This window comes from Podarcis liolepis, assembly GCF_965112155.1.
Source record: "Podarcis liolepis genome assembly, chromosome: 3".
In the NCBI taxonomy this organism is placed as follows: Eukaryota; Metazoa; Chordata; class Lepidosauria; order Squamata; family Lacertidae; genus Podarcis; species Podarcis liolepis.
Genome location: NC_139557.1, coordinates 34463616 through 34476528, shown reverse-complemented (window position 1 = coordinate 34476528; position 12913 = coordinate 34463616). Strand labels below are relative to the sequence as shown.

The window sequence follows — 12913 nt, the reverse complement described above, 5'->3', positions numbered from 1 at the left end:
AGCTAGGAGGCTGGCAACACAAGAATGGGCCTTCTCTGCAGTGGCTCCCCACTTGTGGAATGCTCTCCCCAGGGTGGCTTGCCTGGTACCTTCATTACATATCTTCAGGCACCAGGCAAAAATGTTTCTCAATAACTAGGCCTTTGGTTGATTGAACATTCTAAAGTTTTTAAATGTGTTTGTGGGAAAGGGGTTACCGGTTTATTTTTGTTTTATTATGTATTTGGTTTTCTCATTTTGTATTTTTATGCTGTGAACCTACCCGAGATCTTTGGATGAAAGGCAGTACACTTGTACCTCGGGTTAAGTACTTAATTCGTTCCGGAGGTCCGTTCTTAATCTGAAACTGTTCTTAACCTGAAGCACCACTTTAGCTAATGGGGCCTCCCGCTGCTGCTGCACCGCCGTAGCACAATTTTTGTTCTCATTCTGAAGCAAAGTTCTTAACCTGAAGCACTATTTTTGGGTTAGTGGAGTCTGTAACCTGAAGCGTATGTAACCTGAAGCGTATGTAACCCGAGGTACCACTGTACTGTATATAAATTTAATGAATAGTATTATAATAAATAGAATAATAAATAAAAAGAATAATAAATAGACTAACACAACTAACAAATCCTTCTGACCACTATTCAGCAGGCATAAATGAGTCACACATGAAAATTGCTTTATACAATATACAACTCAACTTTATTTCATTTCAAAATGTAAATCGTTTTCTGATCAGCCGAAGCTGATTTTCTAGGCAACATGCGTTAAAAACACTTCAGGAAGTTATACAGAATTTTTCAACAATCATTTCACTGTATATTCACTGTTGAGTTCCTGATTACTTGTGGTATGCTACTGATATTTTACAACGAATACAGAGAGAGGCCATTTTTAAGCTGCAACACTTCAGCTCACTTCAGCATAGATCTCATGTCAGCATCGCAGCAGACTGGTAAGTAGCATTCCCTACAATTAACTTCTAATCCGAAATCATGTCTGAAAAGAGAGAGAGAGAGAGAGAGAAATGCCACAGACTGAAATTGTATCTAATAATCTCCATCAATTGATGTTCCAATTTATAAACAATTAGAACTGGATTACCACGTAAGATTTTACTAAGCCACTAACATACAGATAGTCATGTACTCAGGCTATTGGATATTTGTGAAAAGGATGTTAAATTCACTATAAGAACCTGAAATTGAAGGCACATTAACATTTTAAGTGTAGTGGAAAGTAATCTGAATATATATCCACTACCCTAAAAAATTACGTCTTGGAATGCTTCAAATGTATGTTCAAATAAATTCCATCATTTAGGCACCATAATCTTCTGTGTATGTATTTTCTCAGATGTAAGTCCAATGGAATTAAATTGGGCTTAGTCTGAAGTAAGAATGCGCAGTATTGTAGCCTTACACCTGTCTTCATCCTAAAATGATGCACTTGAAAGCATCTTATGCTCCTTTTCAAAGTCCTTGTTCAGGGCTTTGTAAATTAATACAGCTCAGGTCCAGCATACCTTAGGGACCACCTGAACCCTTATATCCCAGCTTAATTGTATTATTGTATTATTATTACTAATTGCATTATTATTATTATTATTATTATTATTATTATTATTATTATTATATATTAACTTTATATACAGTCATGCCTTGGAAGTTGAAAGGAATCCGTTCCAGAAGTCCGTTCAACTTCCAAAAAGTTCAGAAACTAAAGCACGGCTTCTGATTGGCTGCAGGAAGCTCCTGCAGCCAATCGGAAGCCACTGAAGCCCCGTTGGATGTTTGGCTTCCAAAATAGTTCGGAAACTGGAACAGTTTGGTGTTCGGGAGCCAAAACGTTCAAGAACTAAGCTGTTCAAAAACCAAGGTACAACAGGGGTGTGTTGACCAGAGTGCAAACATGCTCATATGAATAAATAATTTTGATCCATTATTGGGCTTTAGTAGAGCATGTCTACAGTGCTGAGTTGTTAACATCGCATGAAACATCCAGCTGTGATGATGTCCCTCTTTGTTAATAAAGGGTATTATTTTACACAGACAGCCTATAATTATTTCAGAGATCCTGGAGGCTAAAGACTGATGCACTAATTCATTGATGAGAACCTAAGAGGTCTTTATTAGGCAACTTCTGCAACCCATTTGGAGGGTCATCAGTGTTTCTGTTCTGAGTGCAGAGGGCAAGATGGCTAGACCCTGCTGCTGGACCTCCTGCCATGTGCCTTGCATGCTTTACATATCGAAAAGGTGGGTCATGAACAGGAAATAGTATTGCAGTGGTCAGAGAAGGTTTTCTCAACCTTGGGTCCCTAGATGTTGTTGGACTACAACTCCCATCATTCCTAGCCAGCATGACCAGTGGTCAATGATGATGAGAGTTGTTGTTCAAGAACATCTGGAGACCAAGGTTGAGAAAGGCTAGGATAAAGTGTTGGTCTAGAACAGTGTTTCCCAAACTTGGGTCTCTAGCTGTTTTTGGACTACAGCTCCCATCATCCCTAGCTAGCAGGACCAGTGGTCAGGGATGATGGGAATTGTAGTCCAAATGCAGCTGGAGACCCAGGTTTGGGAAACACTGGTCTGGTTCCTGGAGATCAGGGTTCAAATCCCCACTTAGCCACAAAGCACACTAGGTGACCTTGGGGTAAGTCATACTCAGCCTCATCTACCTCACAGACCACTGTGAGTACAATGCATGCCACCTTGAGCTCATTGGGGGAAGGTAGGATAATAAACAAATCTACCTTAGGTGGTTTTCGCAAAAACGTTCTCAAAGTCTCCTCTGGGTAGACAGTGAGCTCTGCTGTGAGGACTGCCATTGTCTGGAACATTTCCTCTGCTTAGATCTTTGTTTTCCTGGCAGGGCAGCAAATCCAGCTTGTTTTGTGCTCTAGCAGAACAAAGCTGTAAAAGTTTCCAGTTAGAAAGAATATTGCTATTCTGAACACAACACAGGTATGCTTGCCCCTCTCTTTTTCCTCTTCAAAAAAACAACATAGCTTTTAGAAGTTTTAGAAGTTTTAAATTTGGGGAAACAGAATAAAGGCTTCACTCTAGAACAAGCTTCCCCCTCCTGCCCCCACACCAGCCATAGCTGAGGAAGAAGTTTGGTAGGTGGGGCTCCTGACAGCCATGGCATGAGAATAACATTAGAATCCTGTGTCTACATCAGGCCAGCCATCCACTCAGCAACAAGAGTGTTGGCTTCAGTCTCCTTGTTCAGCCACAAAAAAGGTACAGGCAGGATTTCCCCTTCCCCTTCTATATGATAAATTCTATCCTACCTATCGCCATGCCGTGATCACCATTATTTTCATTTGTAGGCACAAGTGTGTAATTTGTGTGCCATTTAGTGCTCTCTTTCACACATATTACACAGTTCCTGAAGCTACTCCACTGGCTTCCGATAAGCTAACCTATAAAACAACTTGTGACCAGGATACCTGGAGGAGTGCCTCTGCCCCTACTGTCCTGTCCAAGCATTACACTCTTGGCTGTGTCACTATCTTGGTTGGAGGAAACCAGGGGGAGGGCCTTCTCTGTGGTGGCCCCCTTTCTATATAGAATTGCCTCCCTTACAGCTCCAACAAGTGCCAACACTTGTTAAACACAGCACTTGTTAAAAACATAGGTAAAGCTAAAGGGACCCCGACCATTAGGTCCACTCTGGGTTTGCGGCGCTCATCTCGCTTTATTGGCTGAGGGAGCCAGCGTACAGCTTCCGGGTCATGTGGCCAGCATGACTAAGCGGCTTCTGGCGAACCAGAGCAGCACACGGAAATGCCATTTACCTTCCCGCCGGAGCAGCACCTATTTATCTACTTGCACTTTGACTTGTTTTCGAATGCTAGGTTGGCAGGAGCAGGGACCGAGCAACGGGAGCTCACCCCGTCACAGGGATTTGAAATCTTCTGATCGGCAAATCCTAGGCTCTGTGGTTTAACCCACAGCACCACCCGCGTCTCCCGTTAAAAACATACCTGTGCACTAAAGCATTTCCTGGTGTTTTATTGTCAAAAGTTAATTAATTGTGTCATTTGGGTTATCAGCTGCATTTTACTTATAGCATTGTGGTTTCCCTGTTGTGTATTTGAATGCCTTTATAAAGAAGTAAAATAAATAAACAGATTAAAGGATTTAACCCATGCATGTGAACCTGTCATACAAAACAACCTTTTCCCATCTACACCCTCTCCTAATTTTCATTCTTACATTGCATCAACAAGAACAAATCTGAGTGAGCGGTCATAACCCTGCATGCATTTAGAAATGCAGAATGCTTTACCATTACCTCTTTGGAGCTGAGTGCTTCATTTTCTGGAATGGGCACTATCGGATGAGTGGGCTGCAAAGAGAGGAAATGTCAAGAGCGTTACAAAGCAGACACTGCAATGGCACTTAATGCCATTTCATGAGGGTGAAACACCTGGCGTATTGCAAATGGGACGCCAATACACTGAAGATAAATGTTCAGATAAATGCCCATGAACCCTGCATGACAGTTTGATGTCTGAAAAACTCCTCTCACTGTACTGTTAGCAGAATGCCCATCATTAAGACAGACAGCATGCATGTGCGGGTCTGTGTACTTTGAAGATTTTGAAAGTGTGTGTCTGCAGTGCATCTCAATGTGCACTGTGTACAGGCACTCAGACACACCCCAATACTTTGCAAGATTTCCATCAGTGGTGGACAATCTTCCAAATGCTGTTTGGGGTGGTGATGAAGGTGAGCCCCCCCCCCACACTGTAACAATAGCCTTAAAAGCTGTGCTTCACCCTTTCCACAGGATTAAATAAAGGAAAATATTCACTTGTGGAGACTGTTGGAGGATGGGTGCTAAACCAGTTTTCAGTCTCTGGTGACCTCAGCCACTGAGCCTTACGTTTGCTGCTACCCACATAGCCCCAGAGAGTGCTAGCTGTATAGTGATCACTACTAGCTTAGATTAATTTAAAAGGGAATCAGATCAGCTCCTCTGTCTATAACAGCTTTCCCTAGACTTAGGATGTCTCTGGGTGTTGTTGGGTATCAACTACCATCAACCAACATGGTCAATGATCAAGGATGGTGAGAGCTCAGCAACATCTGGAGGAACCAAGGATGGGAAAGGCTGGTCTGTAGCTGAGGGTCTTCTTGCCTACATGGAATCCTCATGTTTAGAGCTTTCACTTTTGGGGCTTTCCATAACCAGCTGTTTTGTCCCCTGCTAGAAATAGGATGCTAATTTAGATGTTTAGTTGCAATTCCCCCAAAAGAATAAAACCCCATATCCAGAAAATGCCAGCTTGAAATACTTAGTTTTTATTCATATGCAAACAACCGATTTATTGAGCACTTATCCTCATTTGTTTCCAGGGAGGTTAGATGATGTTCCATCAAGGAAACATTGACCCATACTTTCCAGCGCCTTTTCCTTTTCACAAAGGTCTGATTTTGGAGGGGAGGGAAGGAGGGGGTGCTTGCAAGAATGCCAAATCAACTTTAATTTCTCTACCTGAATTTGCCAACATGTCACTGAATCCCACCAAAAAATGGGGGGAAGAGTCAGGGAACACCCACTGTCAGCTCTAACTCCAAATTGTTGGAGTTAGAGTAGAACCTATACACATACCATTTGTATGCAGCTAAGGACCATGCTGAGAGTAATATGAGTGTAGGTATGTCACCAGTGGCTCCTCTCTCTCTCTGACCTCCCACACCTGCCCCAATAAACCCAAGTGTTCCTTCTACTCTTCGGGCATCTCAAAAGGCTTTCTGACACTGTTCTTTCTAGACCAGCAATTCCATGTCAGAACACTTGACACTTAAGCTGCAGCGCCAGAAGATCACAAAATAGATTAATTAAACCTTTATTCCTCTTGCATGAGAGAATGAGTCATGTTTACTTTCCATATTTTTAATGGTATGGTAGATCACCTGCTATCACTCACAGCAGAAGCGTGGGGCTTTTTGAACGACTGTCTTTTTAGCTGTGGGAGGTTTTTTTCATTCCCAAGAGGAACTGTGTGCCCTTGACATCAAATTCTACCAGTTGGCAACTGGCAAATGCCATAGCAACAAGACTGTTTCCAACATCTTCTGTTTCCCACATATTTTCTGTGCTATTTAGTGAGGCTAAAATCTCTTTCAAACTTTCGTTCTCCCTAGGCGTTTAAGACATGCAGATCTGTTTTGTCCTGATGTGAAAGGAATGCAAAAACATACAGAAGCACTTAAAGTTTACACACAAATCCAATTTATTTCTAAGGTAAACTGCCCCCCCACCCAATTCTTTCAGGCTGTGTGTCCTGTCTTACAGAAAGCAGTCCTTTGTTTGAAAGCTGTCCTGTTCAAGTCCTTTTCAAAATAAAGAACCATCTTAAGGGAGACTTTGAAGCTGCCCATCAACAGTCAGTCAGTACAACCTGGTCAGGAGGTCACAGCCTTAATCATGATGATGAGAAGCACTTCTTTTTACATTATAGTACAGTGGTACCTCCGGAACGGGTTCCATTCCAGAGGTCCGGCCGGATCCCGAGGTTTTCGCAACTGGAGGAGAAGCGTTAGACCGCTTCTGCTCATGAACCCACGGCGGTAGACGGTAGGCCACTTCTGCACATGCATGCATGGCAAAACACTTCCGGGTTTGCTGCTTTCACAACCCGAAGTTTACATTACCCGAGGGTTACGTAAGTCGAGGTGCTACTGCCGGCCTCTCGGGCACCCCAGCGAGTGGGGGAGCTGCGCGGCTTTGCTGCTGGCCTCCCCTTTCCTTGCACACCCATCAGCTGTGCCCCATCAACCATATGGCTGGTAGGCGTGCAGCTTTCTTCCCAAGCCTCTGTGGGAGGAGAGCGATCCCCACAGAGGCTTGGGAAAAGGTCAACAACTCTGGGAAAGGTGGGGGGCACCAGAGGGATCTTTGCACCATGGCGCCAGATATGCTTAAGATGGCCCTGATACAAGGCATAAAAAGACTCTTTCTCACCAGGTTAATTTACAATGGCACTCACCAGGGAGATCTATATCTCTATCTATCTATCTATCTATCTATCTATCTATCTATCTATCTATCTATATCTCCCTGGTGAGTGCCATTGTAAATTTCTTTCTAAATGAAGAATTGCTTTTTCAAAAGCCAATGAAAAATACCTGAATCCATTCAGCTTAAGCAGGTGTGTTAATGCTTCATGAACGCTGAAGGTCATTTTGCTCAGTGAATCTTGCTCTCTAGTGGTAGAATGATCACAGTACAACTTACCTAGTTAATTCAGATTTCATTGTAGACACAGCAGAAGGTTAATTTAAAATTCAACTCATGTGAGATAGTTTGAGAAAATGCCTAGGATATATTTTTAATGATGCTGGAAAGACTGCACTTTCTATTGAAAAAAAAAATCTCTAAAGCTAATCAGAGATCAAGTGAAATTTAGATCAAGACCAATGAAATTTAGCTCTGCCGTGCTAGGATATCTACAGTTTCTGAAAAGGAATGGGGTGGTATTCAATTATGTTTTACACAGAAATGGGACACTCACATAATTTTTAATTCTGGTCTATGTGGTCCAGAATTTGACTTAGTATTGAATCTGATCGTATTATATACTTCACCAAGATGCTTCTGGAAATAGCATCCTCGTGGTAACTTCTCCTCCCATCCCATAATATTTAGCAATGCTCCCCACATGATAGGGCATTTTCCACATCCCTGTCAGCCAATGAGGCTGCCTTGAGGAAGGCAGTGAAATTCACAACACAGGGACGCTTGTTTTAATGCTTTTTCATTTGCATTATTTCACAATATTTGAAGATGCTTATTAGAGGCCACATATAACTTATTGATGTCAAGTACCTGCCAAGTAAGTGTCCTTAAAGGTAAAGGTACCCCGGGCAGTTAAGTCCAGTTGTGAACGACTCTGGGGTTGCGGCGCTCATCTCACTTTACAGACCGAGGGAGCCGGCGTTTGTCTGCTCCGCAGACAGTTTTTCCAGGTTATGTGGCCAGCATGACTAAGCTGCTTCTGGCGAACCAGAGCAGCACACAGAAATGCCATTTACCTTCCCACTGGAGCGGTACCTATTAATCTACTTGTACTTTTTGGTGTGCTTTCGAACTGCTAGGTTGGCAGGAGCTGAGACCGAGCAACGGAAGCTCACCCCGTTGCAGGGATTCAAACTGCTGACCTTTTGATCGGCAAGTCCAAGCCTCAGTGGTTTAGACCACAGCGCCACCCGCGTTCTTATGTGCTTAAAAGTGCTATGTTTTTGAAACTGCCCTGATTTGTTGTGAAGCATCCAGGTATGGTTCTGAATACCAGTTTCTGGGGAACAGCATCAGGAGAGGGCTATTGGCCCTGCTGATGGGCATCTGGTTCACGCAGGCATCTGGTTCATAAATGGCTGCTTACCTGGTCACAGCATAGGCAGCTCCAAATACCTACCCCCTGGGAGCAGTGCCTGATTTAGGCGGTCAGTCATTGGAGAACTCCTAAGCCAGCCGCTAGGGAGTACTGGGCTTTCCTGCCATCTGTTTATCTGAATCCTGGCCAATCTGGCCAGGCTAGTGGGCAGGGTTTGGGAGCCAATAAAGACCGTCTGCGTCTGACCCCAGGCCTTTGGTCTGGTCCAGTCGGGCTACTTTTATGTTCTTATGAAACCATTTGGCCAAAGGGCACTATATCAATGCATTCGTATATAGAATTACTTTGTCTTTAGAATTGCTGCCTCAAAAACCTTTGTCCTTCATTAACACAACAGAAACACGGGGAAGGGACATTTCTCACCTTGTTATACAAAGTATTGCGATGGTAAGGACTATAAGAACTGTCATGGATGTCGCCAAAGATGGAACCCAAATGATTGAATGGACCAGGAGTTAGCAAGTCAGCATGAGAGAGTCCCTGTGGGTGCAATGGGGACTTAGTAGGAGAGCTCAGTTTAGTATATAAATAAGGATGGGAAAGAGATGAATCCTGGAAGAAAGAGAAGCAGACAAAGAGACTGGTTAAAGGACAACCCAAGAGGCCTAGAGGGGATGCCCAGTTCGCTTGACTTTGTACGATTAAGAATTCACTTGTTATCAGTGGCGTAGCGTGGGGGGTGCAGGGGGGCCCGACCGCACCGGGCGCAACATTTGGGGGTTAGGGTTAGGGGGTGCAAATCCACGGGTTAGGGGGCGCAAATTACTTGCCTTGCCCCGGGTGCTGACAACCCACGCTACGCCACTGCTTGTTATTTCTGTATGGTTTTGTGGATGTTAATACAGTTACTGCAGTAGATACAGTAAAGGACTGCAGTTTATTATAATATGAAAGATGGGCTCATATCAGCAAGGGAGAACCTACTATGTTGCCTCATGCTCCTGTTGGATTGGACACAATTGTTCACAAGTTGTTTGGATAAGGAAGAAAAAATAGTTAATGTAGCGGGACAAGGAGTAGCTGGTGGATGTCTGATTTGCTTCATCCGAGGGTGGCATAAATGGATACCTTCCCATGCTATCCTCACAGCAACCCTGTGAGGCGGGTTCATCTAAGAGCTAGTAAATATTCTCCCAGAGTTACCCTGGAGCCTGGTGGCTATGTGGGGTTTGGGGCCCAAGTTTCCCCATTCTTACCAACCCATGACACAAAAGTGGGGAGGCACACAGTGCAATGACATCAGCAAAGGAGGGGGGCAGTTCTTATTAGATATTGGGGATAAGTGGGAAGAGGGTTTGGTTCAGGGATGGTTTGTTATTTCCATTGTTTAAAATATTCACCTGCACACTTAAGACAAATTCAGCTACACTGTTCCAGTAAGAAAATCTCAGCTGAATTAGGAAAAGAAAGAAGCTTTACCTGTTCAGTTTGTAGGCCACCGGTTTCTTCTAGGTACTTTCTGAATGGGTTTGGTTGGGCAGGTTCCTCTTCCTTTAACGTTATTATTTTTGCTTTCACCATTGTTGGACGAATGACACCAGGCTTTGTCTAGTTTCCAGGAAAGAGAAGTAGAGAGATACGTTTGGGTGTGTGAATTGTGTGCACGTCTTGGAAAACTGCATACATTCCTAGATATTAACTTGCCACCCTTACATGTTATAAAGTATAAAGATACAATCGTTACTTCTCAATGAGTATTTCTTCTTGCCGAAGTCAAGAACGGCTAAGTACGAAAGGGAAACTGCTGCACTCGTCCACCCTGATGCATTTGTGGCACAACCAGTATAAATCATAGCTGAAAACCACCTTTGGCACAGGAGACATTGCTGGACTACAACTCCCATCATCCCTGAGCAGTTGCTGCCGCAACTGGAGAGTCAGAACTTCTTTTTTTCTTTTCTTTTTTTAAGATCGTGTATAAAACCCAACCCACAAGGCGTGCCAAGGCTTGCTTTATTTATTTATTTATTTATTTATTTATTTATTTATTTATTTATTTATTTATTATTTTATTTACACACACATACACTTCCAGATAAATAAAAATGCCTTAACCTGGAATCTAAAGGCTTGCAAAGTAGGCACCAGTGGAACTTCTTTACCGGGGGTTTCTAAAACCAGGTGCCACCCCTGAAAAGCTCTGTCCTTTGTAGCATCACAGCCCAAAAATGGAAGGCACCAGGGGGCAGGGCCTCAGTGGAAGATGAGAAGAAGACTCAGGCGGAATGTGGTAGCTAGCAAACTGCATATAGCCTACTAAAAGTGAACTGTGTCATGACAGGTGTTTAAGCCATCTGTTTCACTGTCCCAGATAGACAAGCTTTTTCTCAAGCTGCCCTGGTGGAATGCATTTCACTTAGTGCCGTGGTTCTGAACCCCCCACCCCTGGAAAACTTTGAAAATTGATGGGGGTCTTGGAAGATCTCTTAATGATTTTTCTGCCTGTTGTAGCAATTGTAATACATTGTGCTAGAGGCTGGATGATTTTTAACTGCAGTTTCGCAGACACACCTCAGACCACCTGTTGCACCTACTTACTACCAACAAGGTAAGAAAAAGGAAGGAAAAGTTTGCATCTGTATTGGAATTATTAAAAGGTGGAGAAAGAGAAAGGGAAAGAGAAAGGGGAAAAGAGAGGAGAAGGAGAAGGAGAAGGAGAAGGAGAAGGAGAAGGGGAAGGGGAAGGAAGGAAGGAAGGAAGGAAGGAAGGAAGGAAGGGAAAGAAAAATTACTTTCAATGCTTTTTATGTCATTCTCCTACCAGGGCTATATTTCACTCAGGAAAATATTAATAGAACATTTTGTATTCTATCAATACTTAAAAAAAATAAAGCAATGACAGTCAGTGGTCTCATACAACCCACATAAGGATAATAAAAATTCCTTTTCATGTATGTATCAGAAGAACAGGAGGCAAAAGCTTTGGATTTAAGAAGTCTAATTATTGCCCTCCCACTGGCAACTAAATTACTGCTCTCCAGAAACGCCTAACAGGAAAATGCAAATTCTTTTATTTGAGCCCATGTTTATGGAGCAACAAATCTCATGAACATTCACGAGATACAAGTTACTTGATTTGTACATGTAAAACATATAAATTAAATATTTTGAACTCTCTTTTAGCACTCTATACTTTCTCTGTATTGCATTGTTCTATAGGAAACATCAGGTCTTCATCGATGCCTTATGGAAGCCAATACTTAGGAAAGCCAGATACATAACCAATAAGAAAATATTTATTTGTATTTGCTTGTGTCCTGTTGCTGATCACTTCCATTTTCCCCAACACATCACAAGTCATTTTGGGTGGCACAACAATTCATCACTCATATTGAAAAAGATGAGCACGAAAGCTTTCCCAGGGGACAATATGCCCTTATACTGTCATAGTCCATTTTCATAACCATAAGGACTAGAAACTTGATGTTGAAGGAAAAGAAAGCTGAGATTCTCAGGATACTGAATGCTATGCCTACTATCAGTTTCTAGGCTTCCATGCTGCATTGCATGTCAATGGTTAGACAGGGCTATGGGACTAGGTTTTCCCAAACCCCTTCCTGTCCAACAGTGCTATGAAGTTCAAGTTGTTACTTAATGCTCATGATCTGTAAATGAAAGCAAGGCACTTCAAAAATAGCGAGGAATCCGTTTTAGAGTTCCAAATAAGCACGTTGTTTTCTTGACATCATAATAAACAGCCTGCTGAATATTGCTTTGCAGTTAATAAAATGATGAAGTCCTGAGGCTCAGCACCAGACTGAAAACACGACATCTCAAGCGTTTGATTTATTCAATGGAAGATAACTGCAAAGCAGCTTCGAATACAATGGTATTAGCAATCCGCTGCATTGATATTGCTCCTAACGAAGCAATATATTTGGCAAGCCTCTTTGTCAGCCGCTTGGCCAAAGTTATTTTGCTTGACAAATCACATCCCAGCTTCAAGCAACATGCAGATCTATTCCGAATGCTGGGCACTGTTCTGCGAAACTCTCTCAGATGCATAGCTGCATCTCCCATAGGCAGGGAGACAGAGCAGCAAATGCTTAAGCATTTAATTTATTATCACTTCTGTTAAGTTGTGGGTGAACATATCAGACAACGCAGCGATTCTTCAAACAGCTCTTGTTTATTCATAGGCCAGAACAGAACTGAACTGAAGGGTTCAGTCAGCCTGCTTATATAGAGCTCCAGTACAACGTAACTGTAACAATTTTCTAAAACTATCCAATCACTGAACGTCACTTTTTGATCCTTCATTTGCATAAAAACTATCCAATCACTGAACGTCACTTTCAATCCCTTATTTGCATAACTATCTACAGTATCCCCCTGCTGGCCCAGGGTGAGAACTTCAGTACATAACAACTTCATTTTTACTTCTAGAAAGAGGCACTTCCAAGATTTTGTTTTGCACATGCCAACATAAGTTGATCTACCCACTTCTAAGCAGTTGGGGTTTTTTAAGTGCACTATATGAAGGAGTGAAACTAATTTTTGTTTCACCCAGGT

At 42.6% G+C, this 12913-nt stretch overlaps 1 protein-coding gene across 12 annotated transcripts in view; it reads right to left on the bottom strand.

The window, feature by feature from the left end:
* Positions 1-663: 663 nt before the first annotated feature.
* MLIP (muscular LMNA interacting protein) overlaps positions 664-12913 on the bottom strand; it is a 50167-nt gene continuing 37917 nt past the window's right edge. For 4 of the 12 annotated variants that reach the window (XM_083495519.1, XM_083495525.1, XM_083495521.1 and 1 more), the window contains 5 exons: positions 9821-9949; positions 8765-8953; positions 4291-4344; positions 2744-2903; positions 664-987 (listed from right to left, as the gene is read on the bottom strand). In XM_083495519.1, the coding sequence (XP_083351645.1) occupies positions 2745-2903; positions 4291-4344; positions 8765-8953; positions 9821-9949 (531 nt within the window). In that variant the 3' untranslated portion in view covers positions 664-987; position 2744. Of the gene's footprint in view, positions 1026-2743; positions 2904-4284; positions 4345-8764; positions 8954-9820; positions 9950-12913 lie in introns of all 12 variants that reach the window. The other 8 variants (XM_083495529.1, XM_083495524.1, XM_083495518.1 and 5 more) reach the window with 4 other exon arrangements.